The sequence below is a fragment of the Aricia agestis genome, chromosome 4 (assembly GCF_905147365.1).
Source record: "Aricia agestis chromosome 4, ilAriAges1.1, whole genome shotgun sequence".
Classification (NCBI taxonomy): domain Eukaryota; kingdom Metazoa; phylum Arthropoda; class Insecta; order Lepidoptera; family Lycaenidae; genus Aricia; species Aricia agestis.
In genome coordinates this window covers 7,197,478-7,218,402 of record NC_056409.1, presented here as the reverse complement: position 1 = coordinate 7,218,402, position 20,925 = coordinate 7,197,478, and the positions used below count along the sequence as shown (strand labels likewise).

The 20,925-nt window shown below is 34.2% G+C and overlaps 2 protein-coding genes across 4 annotated transcripts in view; one reads left to right on the top strand and one right to left on the bottom strand.

The window, feature by feature from the left end:
• LOC121726294 overlaps positions 1 to 16,781 on the top strand; it is a 35,498-nt gene extending 18,717 nt beyond the window's left edge. For 2 of the 3 annotated variants that reach the window (XM_042113582.1, XM_042113584.1), the window contains exons 2-9: positions 9,063 to 10,970; positions 11,084 to 11,365; positions 11,465 to 11,768; positions 11,979 to 12,266; positions 13,112 to 13,283; positions 14,711 to 14,913; positions 15,608 to 15,807; positions 16,035 to 16,781. In XM_042113582.1, coding sequence (XP_041969516.1) covers positions 9,064 to 10,970; positions 11,084 to 11,365; positions 11,465 to 11,768; positions 11,979 to 12,266; positions 13,112 to 13,283; positions 14,711 to 14,913; positions 15,608 to 15,807; positions 16,035 to 16,302 — 3,624 coding nt within the window. In that variant the 5' untranslated portion in view covers position 9,063 and the 3' untranslated portion in view covers positions 16,303 to 16,781. Of the gene's footprint in view, positions 1 to 2,908; positions 2,921 to 9,062; positions 10,971 to 11,083; positions 11,366 to 11,464; positions 11,769 to 11,978; positions 12,267 to 13,111; positions 13,284 to 14,710; positions 14,914 to 15,607; positions 15,808 to 16,034 lie in introns of those variants that run through there. The other variant, XM_042113583.1, reaches the window with a different exon arrangement.
• Positions 16,782 to 17,595: 814 nt separating this feature from the next.
• Positions 17,596 to 19,823, bottom strand: LOC121726298 (MIT domain-containing protein 1-like). The gene is made up of 4 exons (XM_042113594.1): positions 19,609 to 19,823; positions 19,211 to 19,449; positions 18,795 to 18,994; positions 17,596 to 17,911 (listed from the first exon to the last, which is right to left on the bottom strand). The coding sequence occupies exons 1-4, from the start codon at positions 19,733 to 19,735 to the stop codon at positions 17,749 to 17,751; spliced, it is 729 nt and encodes a 242-aa protein (XP_041969528.1). The 5' UTR covers positions 19,736 to 19,823; the 3' UTR covers positions 17,596 to 17,748.
• Between the last annotated feature and the right edge of the window lie 1,102 nt (positions 19,824 to 20,925).

The window sequence follows — 20,925 nt, the reverse complement described above, 5'->3', positions numbered from 1 at the left end:
GGAGCCGATTCCGAGATTCCAATGAATTGCTCGTTTAAAGATATAAGATTATGTGAAAACCGTATAAAAATTGTTTGTATAATTTAAAATGCGTTGGAAGTGTTTAAATTCAAAGATGATTAATGCAATGGCAGCGAACTATTTCTGCCAATTTACATTGCACCCCTATCCTATGGGTACAATATTTGGGCATTATAATCGTTAGGACTGTAATTTATTGTTCGATACTTACTCCAGAATCATGATCAGATATCGCAGTAACCGAATTAAGAGAGAATGTGGTTATTAAACCGTTGTTCATTTAAAATCATCGGCTACTGCGCACATAGGAAAGCGAAGTCCAACAGAAACTAGATAATGCTTCTAAATTCCGATTACTAATCCATTGCCTTATTAGTTGCATCCTTATAAGACCGCATGCACGTGCAAATTCTTGTGGTGCAAGCAACAGAGACAAATAGACTGATTGATAATGGTGACGCATATGACATCATCGAAATGCTCATTGTTAAGGATATTAGCGTTTAGCAATGACAAAATGCTAACATTTGTCTCGAAAGTATATGGTAGTCACTTTGACACTTGAATTTGTTCTGCGAATACTGATGATTTGATAACAGACAAAGATTAATAATCGAAGCCAAATAGACTGGCTCACTTCTCTTATTCTTCATCTTTACTACCGCTACAGATCCCAATTATTTAAACCAGTTTGAAGGTATCTTGAACTCTACTCTACAATTATCCCACAGTCAATGTGTCAATCTTGTTATAAAGTTGAAGCCAAACAAAAAGTTGGATCTGCCGCCTTATTTGGATTAAAGCAAAAAGAGCAACCCAAGCCTTCATTAAAGGAAATCTATGTCGATTGTCGACCTACTTTCAATTGCGTATATCAAAATTACTATAATCTGTCTAGCTGCACACTAATACTTCTTTTTGGATTTGGACGAAAAGCTATGTATTTTAAGTGCCAAAATAAAAAAAAAATTCAATAGTTTTGAACAAACCTAGGGTATCCGTTCTAAAGTAGCATATTATTCCAATCTATTTGCATCAATTAACATTACTAACAAAGCTGTGTTCTCTCTTACCTCGTGTAGGAAACAATCCTCTCGTTTCATTTTACCTTGAACAGGAACATTCACGATACGTTGTTTGTACACGTTTTTTACTTTATTAACTAATGCATCGGCATTTTTGCCATTTGAGTTACGACCACCTGTAACTGCCAATTGCACTGGCTAATATGAAAAAATAAAACGGTTACCATCATAGAATGCGCATCTGCTGCTGAAAGAATTGCTTGCAGCTGCAACATTAAATGTCAAACGCAACGCCTTCCACACAATAATAGGTACTAAAATTTATAGTAAACAACGTCTAAAATATACGACTTTTGCTATTTCCAAAAAGTCCTCTAGAGATATTCAAGAACCGGAATTTTAGAAAGTAACCCTTTTAATAGTACAATCGGAAATTCCTGCTTACGGATGATTGTGTTGAATATGGGAGGAGCTCCTTACATGTAACAGAATTACTGCGCCGCGAACATCTTTCAATGCGATTGTGTCAGTAGCTCAATTTACATAAGCTCATTTTACAATTGAAAAGGATTTGATCCTAAGATATCCCGTATTGAAATTGCAATCACTCAGTAGTTGAGCCGAGAATAAGTATATGAATAAGAAATATGAATCACATATTATTTTTAATCAGGAGGTAATTTTTAGAGGATCAAGTTTTAATCTAATCTTTTCAAGACCTAATTTAGATGACTGATCAGATTTTTAAAAATATAGCAACGTTCGATTTTTTCAATCGAACTTCAATCGAAAAATTGGTACTTACTTAAGTCCTTTAATCACTTAAGAGGAACTTATTTATTTTACTTCGATGAATCAGAATATTGAATGACGGAGAATCAACATCATAAATACCTACGAAAAGAACAACGTAACAAAGGAACGTATCCATCAGAGGAATAGTGTTAATCCGAGTAATTGCCCAATAGAATTAAGGACTCCGGTAAGCTCATTGCTAAACCTATTAAAGATTGGTCAGCTAAGCCGCACAAGGCCGAATTGGTAAAGATTAATTGGCACAAAGGCGATTTTGTGGTCTCATGCAGTTAAAGAACGCCGATCTTTGCACATTGACTTATTAGTCACCTGGTAGGTACAGTTTGGACTTATTGAACTTAACCAGCTATCATTGATCTAATTCTTATGCATACTTATCACTTATCAGGCAATTAAACTTAAATAAGTACATAGCTACATACAACGTAGCAATTATTTAATTAAAAACATAGCTAAAATTAGATAAAGACAATTCTTAATCCACTTCTTAGCCATAATATGTATTCATTTAATTATTACCTTAATTTACAACAACCGCATAATGTAAACTCATTTTCATTGAAATGATAAAGAATTCTCCTTGTGTAGTAAATATATTGCAAGGTTTTGCTCTATCGCTTGAATGTCAGCAGCTGATGGCATATAAAAATATGCACTTCCATATAGGTACATTAACTTTATTATCATCATTGTTAGGCACTAAATAGGTAGTAACTAATAAGTAATAACAGATTGATATCTTAATAACTAAGCACTTACGCTTCCTTCCTTCCTGAAGCGCCTGTTTTCAAATAAACGGTCATTTCTCATTTCTAGAAAACAAACAAGAAACGGGTGCCACGTGGCATACTTTTTTTCTGTCACGTTTTTGCCGCCTTATCAGCCATATGGCGTTGGCGCGTGGCCTATGACACCCTATATTCACCCAACCATATGCAACCTTTTTTACCTTACTCATTGATCAAGAAAATTAAACTATGTAATTAATAGTGATTAAACTTTTCTAATAATTATTTAGGTGTGGGCAAAATATTTTCTTATAAGTAATTTTAAAAAAGGTTTGTTTTTTTCGTGCTTTTAAATGAAGTATGAATAAGTTTATAAAAGAGGTTAGGTATATTTTTTGAGAAATGATCCATTGTTATTATTATATATTTATTATTATTTTGTAGCTTAAAAGTATGTACTTCCGTTTATTTTTCGTCCTTAGAAGCTCCTTAGAAGATATTAAGACATAAATTTTGTAATACATAATATTATTAACATAATCTATAATCATTAATCTAACTAATATGTTACGTTATATAATAACTTGCTAATACCCAACTAATATTTGCATAGCTTTCTACTTTAACGTAGGCACATATTGAATGCAAACATTAATATTTATTTTAAAATTATCACTTGCATTATGTAATGTTACTTTCCCAAACATTGCAATTGCCAATTTGCAATGTATACATTGTGGACACGACAAACTTTTTTTTATAAATATTAAATTAAATCTTACTTCAGCTGCTCAGCAATACATAATTATCAATTATATAATAAGCTTTGGTTACAAAAACAAAAATATTATTTCAATTTCCTTCATCTATTCAAAACTATTCTGATGTATGTTATGCACTATGCAGTATACAGTACTGTATTAATGGCAATATATTTTTAAAATAGATTTAATTATGAATAGTAATAAATTAAGAATATTTTTTGGGTGTCGCTTTACTCGTAGTCCTAGTCTTTGTCATTTTACTAACTATAATAGACAATAGAGAACTATGGAGGGTGAAATGTAAAGCTGGATAGTCTATCAGCATAATCTATTTACATTTTTACAATGGAACATTGTCGAATTGACACAAGTCTACAATAGTGCAATCAGATTTTGAACGCCCCGTATAAAACATACTAGAAATATTTTTCATAAATGTGATTGAAAGCGACAATCATAAAATTTTATATCATGTGATGCAAATTGCAAATATTTTATTTATCATTTCAATGACTTCCTCTGTGTTACTGATAAAATTGATAAAAATAAAGTAGATAATAATAAGTTACATATTATTTATGTGTCATAACTCATAAGTTCATAAATCATACTTAACTCATAATTCATAAATCGTAATAAGTAATATAAAAATATTCAACGATAAATTCCCATATTTTCTGCTATTAATTACACTTTAAAAAAGTATACAATATGTAATTAAAGTAATACTTAACTAAAAAAAATGTTTTCAAATAGGTCAAAATTTCATAACGTCGCAAATCGGCGGTTGGTACATTACCAGTCGAAGTATGCACATGCAGATGTTAGGGGAACGGTAACTTACGGGTTTGGGAAAAGAAACACCCGTCTTCCACAGACAGCGTGATCCACTTTTGCTCAATATTTACAACGCGTAACGCTCTACGTGGAGATTTGTAGCACTTTATTAATGACCGTGTGGTAGAAAGATAGTAATTAGAAAAACCTCTTTTTCTAATCTTCAATTTTTTTTTACTTGTAAAAATACATACTTAATATAAAAAAATCGTATGGCCGCGGCCTTAGATGTTGTGTTTTGTGCACTTAAATTTTATAATATCTGAAAAAAAATCCTATAACTTACATAAAGTACTGTTGCACATTTACATAACAATTAGCATTACATAGTTATAGATATGGATCATACACTAAATAATAAGTTTAACAATTCACACCTGGTCAAATTGTGATTCATATTATTTATTCAAATGTGCTAATGATAATATTTTAATTGACGTAATTAAAATGTTTACATATTTAAGTTTTTAAAATAATTGTTACTTACAAGAAAATGATTTCACAATAGCTGTAAACTTACATAAAGAAATATCAATCTACATTCTACAGACTACACCTAAACGTTGAAGTTTAGAAACAAATATTTTATTATTAGTAGGAAATAATAAATTATAAAATAAAAAAATATATGTAAAAATTAATAAAAAATTGTGGTAAGTAAGTAAATAACTAAATAGTAATATTACCCAATTAACTTGTTAGTTATTTTTTAACAATCACAACAACATAATAATCAATCAATAAATACATAAATATAATTAAATAAAAAATAATACGGGTACAGAACAGAATCACCCTGTAGGTCGGTGTAGGGGCGATAAGGGGCGCCAAACCGCTGACCCTTCACATCGGAACCGCGCGGCGCTCACACCTGGCTGTAACCATAGCGATCAAATCACTATACCCATAGCTCTGCCGATAACGCATCGATTGAAAACGGTCTTTGTGACGTAATTTCGGGAGTGACTTTGAAAAAAAAAAAGTTTCAGGTAAAGTTTTACATTAAGGGCCTGTTTCACCACTTCCTGATAAGGCTATCCACCAATTAACTTGACAGATCAAGTATGGAGAATCTGTCAAAAAAGTTGTGAATAGCCTATTAGGCACTTTATCAGAAAGTGGTGAAACAGGCCATAAACATAGAGAACTAAGGTCTAACCTGGACCTCATTTTATGTTAAAAATGGAGCTGCATGATATTTTTTTAGCTGACACATCCTCCATCCTCCACCACATACTAACGGTGACCAATCTGCCGTTTTCAATGTAACCTGACCATGCATTAATCAAAATCGAACGATAGGGCACAAGGGTAAGGGCGCGTGCTGTACAGCCAACCGTGGCGTATGGCAGACGAGCAGATGACACGCGACCGTTACGCCAGCTGCATCATATTTCATACTAGTTAACTATACGAGAGCGTAGAAGCATCTAGAATTAATTCTTTATGTACTCGTTTTTAACGACATGCCATACTTGGCACAGTGGGTAATTAGGGTCTTAGGTCTTGACGCGATAATATTACGCATGAGTTGACACTTGACATGCTAATTGCTAGGTAGCAGCGTTGCCAGACGTCCCGATTTTGGCGGGACGTCCCGATTTTTTCATCAAAATTAAATGTCCCGCGCGGGACAGGCTCAGTCCCGCTTTTCGGGGAAAGCCCGAACGTACGTGCAGCGTGCTGAGAAAGAAAGGTGCGTAATGAAGATAACAGTGTAGGAGGTAGAGGGGTGGATTGTCTTTGGCTACTTTAGCTATCTATTGTCACGTAAACGTTATTTTAACGCAAATAAAAGATAAAAAATTCAAAAAACTTTTGATTTTGTACCATTTTTTACTTTGTCCCGCTTTTAACTGAAGAATCCCGCTTTTTCACTCAAAAAGTTTCAAAGTCCCGACTTGGCACAAAAAAAAAACTGGCAACGCTGCTAGGTAGGTACATCTAGATGTTTTGGCTCCTTCCATATTATCTTGGATGTCTTGGATCTTAGATGTATCTAGATTCTGGACTGAAGTTCTTTTGCGAAAATACAAATGGTCCAACATAAGAAGTTGTGTATATTACTAACAATCACTTCTTTAACCAAAACACTCTCAATATTATCAAATGAGCTAATGGAATTGGGCAAACTTGATCATTAGATTATGATTACACGTCATGAGAGTTGAGACTTGAATGACGACATTAAATTTAATGATAAATGATGCATCTTAACGATCACGGACTCATCACTAATGAAGCGCAAACGTAACATTTCTTCAATTCTGTCATGCTTTCGTTATTTCAAGATAATTCCATAATTCGCTGTTTACGGGCAGTTGTACTTGCGTTGGCGCGACGATGTCTGCCGTTGGCCACTTTTTGTATCAAGAAGTGTGTCGTTCATTAAAATTGTTTTAATTAAGTAAAATTTATTACGTTTTGCAATGCCGATGTTTTTATGTTGAGATTCCTGAATAACGCTACCGAGCATATCATTGGAATTTGGACGTGTGTCGTGACGGAATCATGCGTATTTTTACCAACTCTTAGGTCCTAGATTATTTTTATCATGTTTTTTAAAGTCATTGACCGCTTGTGATGGACTTGATGAGGAGGAAAAGTTAATATCCATGCGCCCAGTAAAGCATTGCTGCGGCCTGCGTGTCACGCGTTTACGCATGCAAATCAGAAAACGGAGGAAATTTACAAGTGGCATATCAGTAGCGGTCATTGGCATTTGATGATAAATTCTTTGTACACTTAGTCATGTATTATCTAATATGTGAGTAAAAAAACCAATCAAAAAATTTTGGACTCACAAAAAGTAGAATTCTACAAACAATAATATTGTAGACCCTAAAATTTTCCGAGCTTTCGAATGCCTGAGCTGCAGTCTATTCTTATTTTGTACGAATTCTGGGCACAATTGAAATTGGAATATATAAAAGTAACAACCTCCACAGGCCACTAGATTGTAAAGGTAACACATTTTATCAACGGCTATACGTTATCCCGCATCCCCTATAAACTTGTCATTGTAGAGTTCGGCGTTTACCACCATTGTTTTATTGTTAAATTCCACGGTTTTCACAATTTTATGTTCTTTTCAATAACAGTGGTACTCGCAAATAAGTAATTAGTATTATAATCCTGTTAGCAATTTTAAGAAATTATAACTCGGTAAAGTGTCATTACTTGGAGCGGTGACCGGTCATTCTTTGAATATTTCTTAGTCATTAGCACCATTTAGTTTCTATTGCGCGTCAATTAGAGTAAGTATGGAAATGTTGCTCAATTTGAGACACATTAACCATGGTACAAGTACCGTCGTTGACAAAGCAATACTAAGAAAATAATATGCTCATGATAACGTCTAAATTATGAAAGTATATCTACAGTATACCAATTTTAAATTATGTTCATCGGATCTGATTCACATGTTGCATATCTAATTGACTCAATTGCAATGTATTAAAAACTAAAGCCTAAGGAAAAAGTATTGTTTGGTACATTTTAGAAAATGTACCAAACCAAAATATCATCTTTACAAAAGAATAGATACTTTTATTGTAGATATTATTTATATAGTTCTTGAAGTAATACGTACATACCTTTACAAACTTTGAAATAAGTTTTCTATTCTAATCTTCATTTATATTTCAGTTATTGACTCTCTAGTCTTTACTAGAGTACAGTAGCTCAAGCTATTATAATATACCTACCGTTGCTTTTCTTATAACTTAAAATAACCGTTTATTCATGTCCACAATCTTCATAACTTTAATACAATAATTATAATTATAATCGTCGCAAATGTAAATGTTATGTTAACTGCATACACATTGTGATTCACTTATTGAGTCACTGACAACAGTAAGTTGACCGACATACTCTGTAGTAAGTACTTACTTAAACATGGGTAGAGTTAGAATTTTGTTTGCTACTATAAATCGATTTCTAATTCTATCATGTATTTAGAAAAAAAATATTTTAGGCCAAATGTAATTTCCTATGGGCATTGAGCTTATTGTATTTTAAAAACTAAAGTTGTAGGTAAGTACTTACTTATGTTTATCATTAGGTATGTAAGGTCTTATGATTATCCAATACTGATCGAAAATACAGTTCAAAATTGCCGAAGTGTCGAAAAAAGTATATACTTACATAATATTATATCGAAGCAACTTTATCCTAATTTTAATGAAAAATTATAATGTTGCTGCACCGATGGGCAATTTTTTTTCCTTTATTTATCAATAAAAATTACAAACACAATGTTATACGGCGCAATATAAGCTTATACAAGTTTTACCATGCGCAAATGAATTATAAAAGTATATGAGGGCCGCTACAAAATCTCCAACATTTCGGTCGCTATCTCGTGGATCTAAAATCAGGTTTTTTCATTGCCAAGGTTTTTAAGGTCCACGCACGAACTCAGTCAGAGGTCACGCTCTTGAATGGTGACCCCCAGATATGTACCTACCCTTGTAGCTGTACACAATAGGATCTGCAACGGTTTTGTGCAGCTGCCGTTTGATGCGTCAATTTTTTTTACAATTTGTCGCAGAATAATGTCAATACAACCTTAAGCCCGTATATTTTGTCTATTCTTAGAAAAATACGGTAAAATATTAAGTAATGAATGAAAGTTTCATACGTTTTTGAAGCGCCCATTTTTAAGGGTTAACACTACGATTACTAGGTGTGAGCTAAGTATGGGTAAAATAATCGTGTTCGGCTTCTTTAACCTCACCTATCCGTCACGCACCACGCGCCATACCTCTCAATGATAACCCTGTAATGATCAACACATTACGTCATTACATCATTAGGCGCGACACCTTCAGTTTTCCCACGTCATTTAAATCGCGATTTGTTCGCAGGATGTCAAACTTTCAACGAACGAGAAGCAAGGTTTGGTGGGGCGACGCCCCGCCGAATATCGGCAGCCCCGTCGCTCAAGCCGACTGGAACGGGAACAATCGTCGAGACGAGCGCGACTGGGAACCCCAGCTGCCTCATTGGATAGCAAATCAACCCGAGCAGAGGAACAACAGCGTCGATAACATCGTTCAGCAGAATGTACAAAATCAGTGGCCGCTCCGACACGGGAGTCCAGGCAGTCACAAAAGCCAGGACTCCGGCTTCTCTGATTCGGACAGCTCACCGCCGGTATCTCAGTACTACCCGTCACCTGAGTCAGACAAAAATAAATCTTCTAGTAGCAGTGACTCCAATAACAATGACAATATCACTGTTAAACAAGCTATTGATTTTCAAGTGACGAGAAACAATATAGATGAAGTTGATACTTCGAAAATATCTGTTAATTCCAATTGCGTCACTCCCGTGCCAAAGCCCCGCTTGCGTAGCAGCAGTGTTATTCAAACACCTTATGATTTACAAAAGTATTGTGAAGTGCATCAAGATGAGGAGCATTTGGAATTGCTTAAAGAGAAAGATGATGAAATGATGGATGAATCTTTTCAATCTAAATATCATTCCCCGAAGAATATAAACCATGAAACTAGCAATAACAAACTGTCCAAAAGTTTTAAATCAGATTTCAGTCCAAAAGGGACGAATAATAGTTCTAATATATCTAGTTTAAATAGCATAAGTATTACGGTAACCCCTCCAAACTCGAGTGCAATACAAACAGATGCCAAAGATATATCGCCTAAGAATACTAATATTTTAAGTCCATCTAAGAAATATCCTGCTAAAAAGTCTTTCGTTTCCAGTGACGAAAGTGATAGCACGAAAATAAGTAAAGTTGCTAAAGTTAAAGACTTAGAAACGAGTAAACTTGTTTCGGACGATAGCATTGAATACATCAGATTATCAAATGATAATGAAATAGCAGTGAACAACCAACCACGAGTCCGAACTCCTATATCTAATGTATCGTACGTTCCAACGGAGCGAATATCAAAAACTAAAATGCAATACAAACGAAGTATGTCTAATGACGAAAATATCCCAGTAACCACAACACCGAAATTTCAACGTAACCGGCTAAATCAATCTTTGAATTTCGAGGCACAAAAATTGGATCAACAAATATTGGATATACACGAAGGATATCACTCACTTGGATATATTGATGAAGATGATTTGAAAAAAGATGATTCGGTCAATTGTACAGAGGAAGTTCACAAACCCACCAAAGCTATACTCGGTAAAAACATAATGGATAGTCTTCACTTAAAACCTTCTAAAAAGGTAGGTCCTAAAGCTAAGCAGCGAATTGCTACAAAAGACAAACCTAAAGACACTTTTAGACTATTTGCAAAAAAAGAAAAAGCCTCCCCAGTCGTAAACAAAGCTGGAGGCATTTTAGACGGTAGCCGTGTTCCATCACTAGGACTGCCTAGAACAACCGAACAAGACTCGTGGGTGATTGTTGGATACCCGGCTGGTCAAGAATTATTGATACCGAGCTACAACGAGAGGCTGGTGGAATCAGAAAGTGACGCTAATTTGAAAAACAAAGATGCTCCTGAACGAAATACTACAGACTATAAAGTCACCAGGCTTACACCACCTCCACAGTTCCAAGATAAAGAAATAACTCCACGTAATGCAGATTCCGGAAAGGATAATCTTACCCACGATACAAAGAGGGAAAAATTAAAAGATGATGATATGAATTTCATGGACGTACAGTTAGATTTAGGTTGTATGTCTACACCAAAAATGCTTGCTCCTCATGAGTTTATGAAAGACAAACAAACTACCAGCAAGAAAACAGTACGAAGAGTAAATCTCTTAGAAAACTTTAATAGCGGGTATGTAGCCATTTTTCAAACTTTACTACAACTTCAAGCACTATTTTTTAATCATTGATTCAATACAAACAAGTTTCGTCACCTATTCATAATTTTACTTCTTTTACTTTTAGATTAGTTTTGAATCACCGAGACGAAATACTATACAGGGAAAGAAGTATAGATCATACAACATTAGAGCGCTTATGCGAAAGAAAACCCGAACCAGTGCAATATTGGCTGTGCAATTTGGTCGGCTCGTGTGAGAATGAATGTATGACTACTTTCCAAAGCAAGCCACTTGGTACCGAAATGAAAGCTATGGTATCAGCCAGCTCAGCTACCATAACTGGAAATATTAAGAAGGTACAGACACACGGCCAAATTATAGTGCATCAGTACAGCGATGTGATCAGGTAAGAAGTCATTAATATCAGGGTTTTTACAAATAATTTGACCTAATTTTTTTCTGGACCTGTCCTAAAAATACTTCTAAAAATGTTTTTATCTTTTAGACAAATAGAAACAGAGAACGTTGGCGAAGATCAAATATGTCTGCTAGTAGCGAACATCAACGAATTTGTACTAGCACACAGCATCACTTTAAACACAAAACCACCGGGAGAAACACCAGAGAGGTGGGACAAGATCAAAATATCCCTACAGATGTATCTCCAGAAACTCATTGACATCGGCGAAGACGTCAAACTAGAAATGAACGAGAGCAAACCCGAGTGGTATTTGGTACAGAGACATTTGGACACCTTGATTGAAATCTTCCTTGAGACAACGAAGGCTGTTCTTGTTCAACAGATGAAGGTATTACCTACCTCAGTTTTTTCATTTGAAATTGATACCATACATTGCTGCATACTTATGTAATTTGTAATTATGTCTTTTATGTCGTGCATTTATTGTAATTTATGTAATTGTTAATTCATAATATGGTCTATAATTATGCGTTGTCTGTGAAATGTGAATTTGAATTATGTTTTTTAAACAGTTATTATTCTTTTGGTCACTTTTCAGACTCTGGTCTCAATAATCGAGGAGCCGCCTTCGGATATGATTCTCAAGAGTACACTGACTTCTATCGGCCATCTAGCGATGTTGAGCGAAGACACGGGAAGTTCCCTTCATGACAAATGTGCCAAGATCATCAAGAGCATAACAGAACTGCCATTCGTTGAATGCGGCGTTCCCCGCGCCTTACTAACAGCAATTATTGAAACAAAGAAGAGTTCTATAAAAGCTTTGTCTTTGAGGGCGTTGGCTACTGTCTGCGTCACCGGGGAGGCAGTCAAACAATTTGAAGAGGTAAATAAAATTAATTTTATTTGTTGAATTTTCTAATGTTTTGCTGAAATTAAGTACCTAGTTTACCAAATTTATATTATTGAACCATAAGCTATAATTTTAAACAATTGTCACTAGAGAAGTAACTAACTTCTATACCTAATAATTATTGTAAGGATAATAAATATACAATAAATCTATTCTAGAATAGCTGTAGTAAACAAGTAAATGACATCATAAGTTTAGGTCAGTGGGATGAGGCATAAACCGATTTCCCGTTGGTATTAACTATTAACGCACTCACGTAGACAGTTATTATACAGTGAACCTTTCATTTTCCATCAGCTCTAATGACGATCTAAATCGATTCTTATTTCTTTCACACAATCTTGAGAACAATGAGTAATACTTTCCTACAAGTCTCGTGGATTTTGCTGAAAAAGCGCCTATAAATTATTGCACAAAATTACTTAATCAGGTCTAAAAGCGCTTATAAATGATGAGGTTTAGAAAGACGACGAAAATTATACGTTGAACCATAGCTGATGACATGCAAGTTAAGGTTAATGATCCCCAAAAAACTTCACGCACAATTGTGTAAACAACGTCCTCTCATACTTGTATCTGTGCTTGTATACTGTATAGTGTATACTTTGTACTCTTTTTATGGGGATCGCATAGACATTTCGATATAGCTATGCGTACGCGATTAATATAATAGGTATATTATATGATGTTATATCTATTAAGGGGCAAAAATCAGTAAAGCAAATTAAACTGTAATTCTATTTTACAGTTTTCACCCATTATTTAGGTACATTCGCTTCGGACCTAATATAGTGCTAATAATGAAATTATTGATACAGGGAGGCGGTATAGAAATCCTCTCTGACATCCTGTCGGACCGGTCGAACCCCGAGCCTCAGATGAGAGAAGCCATCACGGTGCTGACTCAGATCACAGCACCCTGGCTGCGCGGACACTGCGACCTCACACAGCTGCACCTCTACCTCAACACCATCGTCGAACATGTTACAGGTAGGAAAAAAATACAAACACAAAAAATAATTAAGTAGATCCAATTTTAACTCCTGTTAAGGTAATGCTCGAATTAGTGTCACGTTACTTCTTTCATTTTTCATACGAATAAACGAGAAGACGTGACATTTTAACAAGCTGTTAACACTGACGTTGGTGAAATTGGGCCTAGTTAATCTACTAATTTAATTCGGAAATCGGAATGCAGATGAACAGCATAATATTGATGCTCATTATCTGGCTCTGCTGATAAACTAGATTAGAATCTGTCAAAAATATCCGCAAGATAAATATTATCGGTAATTTGTTGTTGACAGACGCTTGTAGTACCTAAGTACTCAAAATTAAATAATCGGCCAAGTGCGAGTTGGACTCGCGCACGAAGGGTTCCGTACCATTATAGAACAAAAATAGGTATAAAATGTGTTTTTGTATGGGGGCTCCCATACAAAACACATTTTATACCTATTTTTAACCCTTAATTATTTATTTTATTTAAATTTTATTATTAAATATTAAAGTATAAATACAACTGAGTATTTTATCAACATTTCAAGTGCCTTCCTATTGTCATTATTGATATCAAGCAAAAAATAGCAAAAAAAATTTATGTTTGTTGTATGGGAGCCCCCTTAAATATTTAATTTAATTTGTTTTTAGTATTTGTTGTTATAGCGGCAACAGATATACACAATCTATGAAAATTTCAGAAATCTAGCTATAGCGATTCTTGAGATACAGCCTGGTGACAGCCAGACGGACAGACAGACATTAAACGGACAGACAGACATTGAAGTCTTAGTAATAGGATCCCGTTTTTACCCTTTGGGTACGGAACCCTAAAAATACTGAATTGATTAATTAATATGATCTGAATACATACGTATTCAGATCATATTAATTAAGCATTTATGGTTAATGGTTATATAATATATTGCAATTATGGTTGTTTCTGTTAAAAATAAAAATGTAGTACTTATTGTATAGTTTTAATTTAATTAATTTTTAATATCTTACGTAGTTAACTGTAGATCTACTTTAAGCTACTTGAATTATACAGAATAGTAAAATGTCTAGAGCTGGGGATTTGAAAGTAAATTAAATTAAGTATGCATTAAATCTATAAATATGGATAAACTATGCAGCATACCATCGGCTAACCATGAAATCGTGAGGCATAACATTCGGAGAACTTGAGAAAATGCGTACTGCTTCAGAACAGTGGTGTTATTTTAAACACAGTAGCGACATCTGTCCCAATATTGATGCAACTTATCGTAATCGCCATCTGTTGTGGAGTAGAAATAACTTTTGAACATAAATGACACTGCCAAATGCCAATACAAGAATCATAGAGCACAGATTGACGTTTCTTTTTTTTTTAAATTCTAAATTTCAATGTTTAAAATATTGTTACGTTCTTTTAGGAATATTATCCCGGACTGAATGCTGTCAGCTCCTCCTACTATGTACTGCCTGCTTGGTGAACTTAGTTCGTGAACTGGAGTTGGAAAGAAAAGATAACGAGAGGAAATCGGAAATCGTCGAGTTGATTACACAACACCGTACTATAGACAAGTTACTAGAAGCCGTCAAGAGAAGAGGGCCAAATATATCAGTCTTTTTACAAGTAAGTTGCTTTACATTACATTCTGTTTAAGTGAGTAAAAAAATCTTAATAGTAATAATATTATGGTCGTTTCCGTTCATGGTTAAATATAATTTATTTTGTAGTGTTATTAAACTCAAATAATATTAACAGTGTTAGAATGAACCCTTCCCTTCCACCACATCGTTCCAACTTTTATTCTTACTCATTCACTGTTCATGCAGTCAGATTGTGGAACTCACTTCCTCATGCTGTTCGCGATAGCCCTACTATCAGTTTATTCAAAAAAAGGTTAAAAGAGCACTATCTTCAAGAATCCATATAAATACCGTTATTAAATATACATATAGTATTTATGCATTATAGGCGAATTATTTTGTATTTATTTCAAATAGTATGGTATTATAAATTAGTTATTCTGGTTATAATACTGTTTTATTATGAGTTATTATTTTTTAGTATGTAGATCTAAAAGACTTTTTTTTTTGTGATTTTGCACGCTCTGTCCATTTTCTTATATCGTATTTTCTCTTCGTAGGGCTGCTGTAAGAAGTTTCTGTAGAAATAAGCAGTTCCTTTGTGTCGTCTTTCCATGTCAATTTTGTTAGAATAAGTTTCTTGTGTACAATAAATGTTAAATAAAAATAAATAAAAAATAACATTTACTTTTTTTATTTTAAATATTTTTTCTAACGATTGACCAACGCATTATCAGGAACAGACAGCATGCCTGCTGATGACACTGTCTCGCGCACCACGCGGTGTGCTAACTCTGAGCAGCGTGTGCGCAGCAAGCGTGGCGCTCGTGTGCTTCACGCGCGCCGCCGCGCCGCACGCTCCGCATGCGCCGCCCCGCCCCGCCGAGCTGCGCGCGCATTCTAGATTACACTGCTACGCCGCTGAAGCTATCTCTAGGTAAATAGTAATTGATTTATGATTATATGAGATTCAATAATAATTATTAGTCTTTAACAGCTTTCAATATAAGCAATTTTCACTAGTATATTATATACAGTATATTTTGCAAAAACTGTTAAAATGTTTTTGCCCTAATAAATAAATAAAATCATATAACTCACAATATTTTCAAGTTTATTTTTTGAAAATACATAATATATCTTTAAACTTTACATTTTTCCCAGACTGGCAGTAGTACCGGACGTGGCACACCAGATCGTCCAATTAGAGGGCGTTCCTCATCTTATCCGACTGGTTAGGATGCAGAGAAAACGCCCGCAAGCCGACGACAATCCGGACCAAACATTAATCCACGCGCTAAAGGCCCTGCGCACTATATACAGGCATCATCCTGAAGCGTTTACAGATCCAAAGGACGTAAATGACATGATCAGACCGCATCTGATGGAATCACTAATGTTGTTTTCGGCAAAGCAGGAAAGTTACGTCTAGTAGCTGTAGGAATGCACAGTTCTCATGCATGATTCAGAAGATAACATTTAAAGTTTTACTATATTTTACTAAATGTCTCTTGTTTCAGTTTATTCATTAAACTGATGTCTAGAAATTAGACTTTTTATAGAAAACTTTGGATGAACTGATTTTCTTTATTCTATATAGTGTAAACTACCTACTTGTGTAAATTGAAGTGACTCAATACTATTTGAATTTCTTGTTACCTACTCTTATTATATTGACAAATAAAATATATTTATGCTAAACAAGTGTCATACATTCCACTTGCTCTACGATTAAGTAAATCTTAGTATACACTTTTGTGAAAATGTGTAAATATGCTAAGCTTAGGCTCTATTTATTTAAGTAAACTAGATGCCATACTTGATATATTTTTAGTCTTTAGAGGAATCGTTTGCTATAATATGGGAGATCGCAGACGGCACACTTTTTGTGTGATCTAGTCTGCGGCGCACATACAGTTTGCATGTGTGCCGTCTGCGATCTCCCTATACAAAACAACTTTATCAATTACCCAATGATGTTAGCCCAATGACTTTTAAATATTAAAAAAACACATTTCAGGAATGCTACTACTACCCGTCACTAGATGGCGTTTATATATTACATTTAACTTTACTTCTTTTTCAAGCCATTTTGACTCGGGCTAGTTTGTTATTTAAAGCAATAACAATATAATCTTATTTTGTTTATCAAACACGTGTAAGTTATATTCTGATATTAATTGATTATTGAAGTCCTTTTAAACTGCACCAACATTAATTTATATTTTAAGTACATTCATCAGAATTAAAGTATCTTAAGTATTAGTCGATACCACCTCTGTAATATCACTACTGTATACCTCTACAATGAATGTATATGAATAAAATTTTATAATGAAATATGTGGTAACTCCACTCGTTGTTTATGAAATAAATTATATTACTCATTATTGGTATTTCATTTGAGTTCTTACTTATCTTTTACTTCTTATGTGAATACACAGCAATATGTATGTATGGGCAAATTCATGATGCAGGGGCACTTGCCCATACAAAAGTAAAAAAATACCCTTTCAGTGCAGCTACTTTCACAGGGAACTCTTTGACTTTAGAGTGGACCTTTAGGACACATACACACTCTAAAGTCTAAGTATTATTTATCACTTTGTTTTGTTAACACCGCCATCGTGGGTATTGCAGACACAATCGATTTTCAATTGTTATGCAGAAGCTGGCTGCCACTTGGGGATTGATGGGTTAAACCCAGTATAAATCAATGATTAGAAAAACCATTTTCATACTGTATTTTATTTTGCATTAAAAGGTACAGCAGTTTGTAGTTATAGTAAAAGTTTGATATCCTTTCCTTAGTCACTAATAGTTTACAAAACACTATTTTTAAATAATAAAAGTCAGATTATATTTTATCACAGATGAGTCACCCATATGATTGTTTAACATTCTTTGAATGTACAATATCCACAGTTGTTTCATGACACTGCCTCAAATCTAAGTCATAAACTCCCAGGCAGAATTTGTTTTCTGGTGCTTTATAAAAGTCTAGCCCTCTGCCAATTTTAATTATCCAGCCGGAACTTAATCTGGAATATAAAAAAAAAAGTTGTATTCTCATAATGTACCCACTTTATGCATGCAAAAAGAATTCTAGCATTAATTTTTTTTCGTGTTTTACTAAATCATAGTTCATAATAAAAATCAGTCTGATACTTTTGGAGATTATTGATTACTAGCTGTTGCCCGCGACTTCGTCCGCGATGACTTCAGTTTATAGCGCGCGATGTCAACAAAATTGGTGTCAAAAGCTTTTATAAAAAAAAACCCTGGTAAATCAAAACAGCTGTGCAGTGTGCACATAATATTTCATTTTTTTAAATTAAACTTTATGTTTTATGCCAAATTTTACACAACTTTACCCATAAACTATTTATCATTGATAGGTTTAAGGTTTACCCATAAACTATTTATCATTGATAGGTTTAAGGTTACGTCACTGTATATAATATAGTATAGTACTGACTTATTAAATAACGTAAAAGTTCTCTTTTACGTTATTTAATAACAATCGAAAAAATGGGAACTTAATTGTTTGATGATACCACCTCTTATAGAAAGATGTTGGGCAAGCGTTAGCGCGATGTAAGACACGCACGGCGCCATCTAGTATGAATTTTTGGAACTAACTTAATTTGAACAAATTTTCGTATTTTCACCCCCTTACAACCCTTTTTTCCCATAAAAAAGTAGCCTATGTCCTTTCTCAGGCTTTAGAATATCTGTATACAAAATTTCATTACAATCGGTTCGGTAGTTTTGGCGTGAAAGCGAGACAGACAGACAGACAGAGATACTTTCGCATTTATAATATTAGTATAGATGATTCAATACACACAAGTAATTTTCTTTTTATAATATTGTAGGCACAACTTCATACATTTGGGTTAGTTATAATAATTATAATCTTACATTATCTGTCTGTCATGTAGAGTCTCAGAGTACTTCACAATGAGCTGTATTCTATATTTACGCAAATCACTGCAAAGATTCTGAAACCACTCTCTCTGTTCTCTCTCAGATTTTCCATCTCTTGCTGTTGTTAATTCTATATGTCTTAAATTACTACAAGTCCTTACAAGCAATTCACAAAGGCGTAGAAAGTTCTGACACTGCAAAAGGATAAACTATCATGCTATTATGTCTTTGAAGAACCAACTGTGTATCAATTCAAATGAAATATAGAATTTAGTATATTTAAGTATTTTATTATTGTAGAAATTAAACATGTGACATTTATATTGGTAGCAATACATCAAAGTCTCTCTTAATATTTCAATCAAAATGAATTAAAACTAAGAACACTACAATAAACCCATAAACATTACCTGATGAAAACTTCTTATATACGGGTCCTCCACAATAACATACTGGACCTCCTCATCTAAAAACCTCCCAAATAAAGTCTTATAACTGTGTCCTGTGGAATTGTTCTCTATGTGCACCTGCTCATGAAATTGACCAGTCTCCTTCTGTTGGACAACAATTTTTTTTATTGTCTCAGCCCTCTTCATATATTCCTCAACTTTTTTACGTAAATATGACTTTACTGAATCATCTGGCTCTCCTAAAAATTTCATAAATAATGAATATTCAATCATAATATTAATTTTTACTCTCTTCATGTCTGTTCTTGTTAAACCTGGCAGTAAATTAATTTATTAATTAATTGTAATAGAGGAAACGCAATATATTATATAATGCAATAATTTAGTTTATAAGTTACCTTTTATCTTGTCTACTAGTATTTGCAGTCCTTCTTGATAACAAACAAGTGCTTCTGTATACCTTTTGTTTGTGTCTAATTCGACGCCCCGTTTAAGAATATTCACTGCGGCATTTTCTATATTCATTTTGTCTCAACAACTATGAAAAATGGTAAAATGTAATCTAATTGTTTGATTATTGCATTATTTTTAAATTAATGTACATAATATTTTAAAAAATATAGATTGATTTATTTATTAGAGGTTATCCACCACAGACTACTTAGGGATACTACGTATTTATCCACAAAAAGAATACTTTTTTGAACTCACAAGTGACGTCTGACATTTTTTCTTTTTTCTTATTATGGCACTTGGTCTATAAAACCAAGGCCAGTGTCGAGTAAATGGTGGAAAAGAATGTTCTAGTTTGAAAAAAAATGTACCATCGTTGTCATATATCGTCAGGTCTAAAGTCTAGTAAAAGTTAATACAGTCAAGGAGTCAAATCGGTCGATTCAGTAAAGTGGTAGACGCTTTAGACCATGCGCGCACGGGCAACTTAGTTGCTCGGCGATTTTTTTGTCTCTTGATGAAGTTTAGGAGCTAGTATGAAAGTGCGCGCACGTAGCGACGCAACTCTGGGCAACTTTTTCGTTGCCCAGAGCCCGCGACGCAACTGTCTCCTTTCCTATTGGTTTCTATGCAAGTGCGCGCACGGGCAACAAAAAAGTTGCCCACCGGCCAGTTGCCACTCGACCGCCACTGCGTGAGTTTGTGTGTACTTGCAGCAATGAGTTTCTAAAATACTAGAGTAAATATTAGAGTACTTTCGACACTCACTCTAAAGTAACTAATAATTTTTTTTGGGTATGCTCTCAATTTCATAAAACTAGTATAAAATTTCCCGAGAGTCAGCAGATCGCTCCATAATGGATGCACCCAATATTCTATTTTTCAACGCTTTCTTCGGTTTTTTATAGCGAGTACAAAGACCACAGCCGTCTTGACCAAATCCATGTTGATGACTGTCAAGAAAAAAACTGAAAAAAGTCTTGCTGTCGCTCTCGTGCGCGCACCCCGGTGACATGGCAATTATTTTTTCGAAAGAGACAAATAAATCGCCGAGCAACTAAGTTGTTGCCCATGCGCGCATGGTCTTACTGAAACTTTCGATGGAGTTTTGGAGAGAACGATAAATATCAAGTTTCTGCATATTACATCACTTTCCTACACTTGTGCATGAAAACGAATATCCAATGGCTAATATCCAATATAATAATACCAAGTACCAATATTACACATTAAGAACCCAGCTAACACAATTTTAGGAAAAT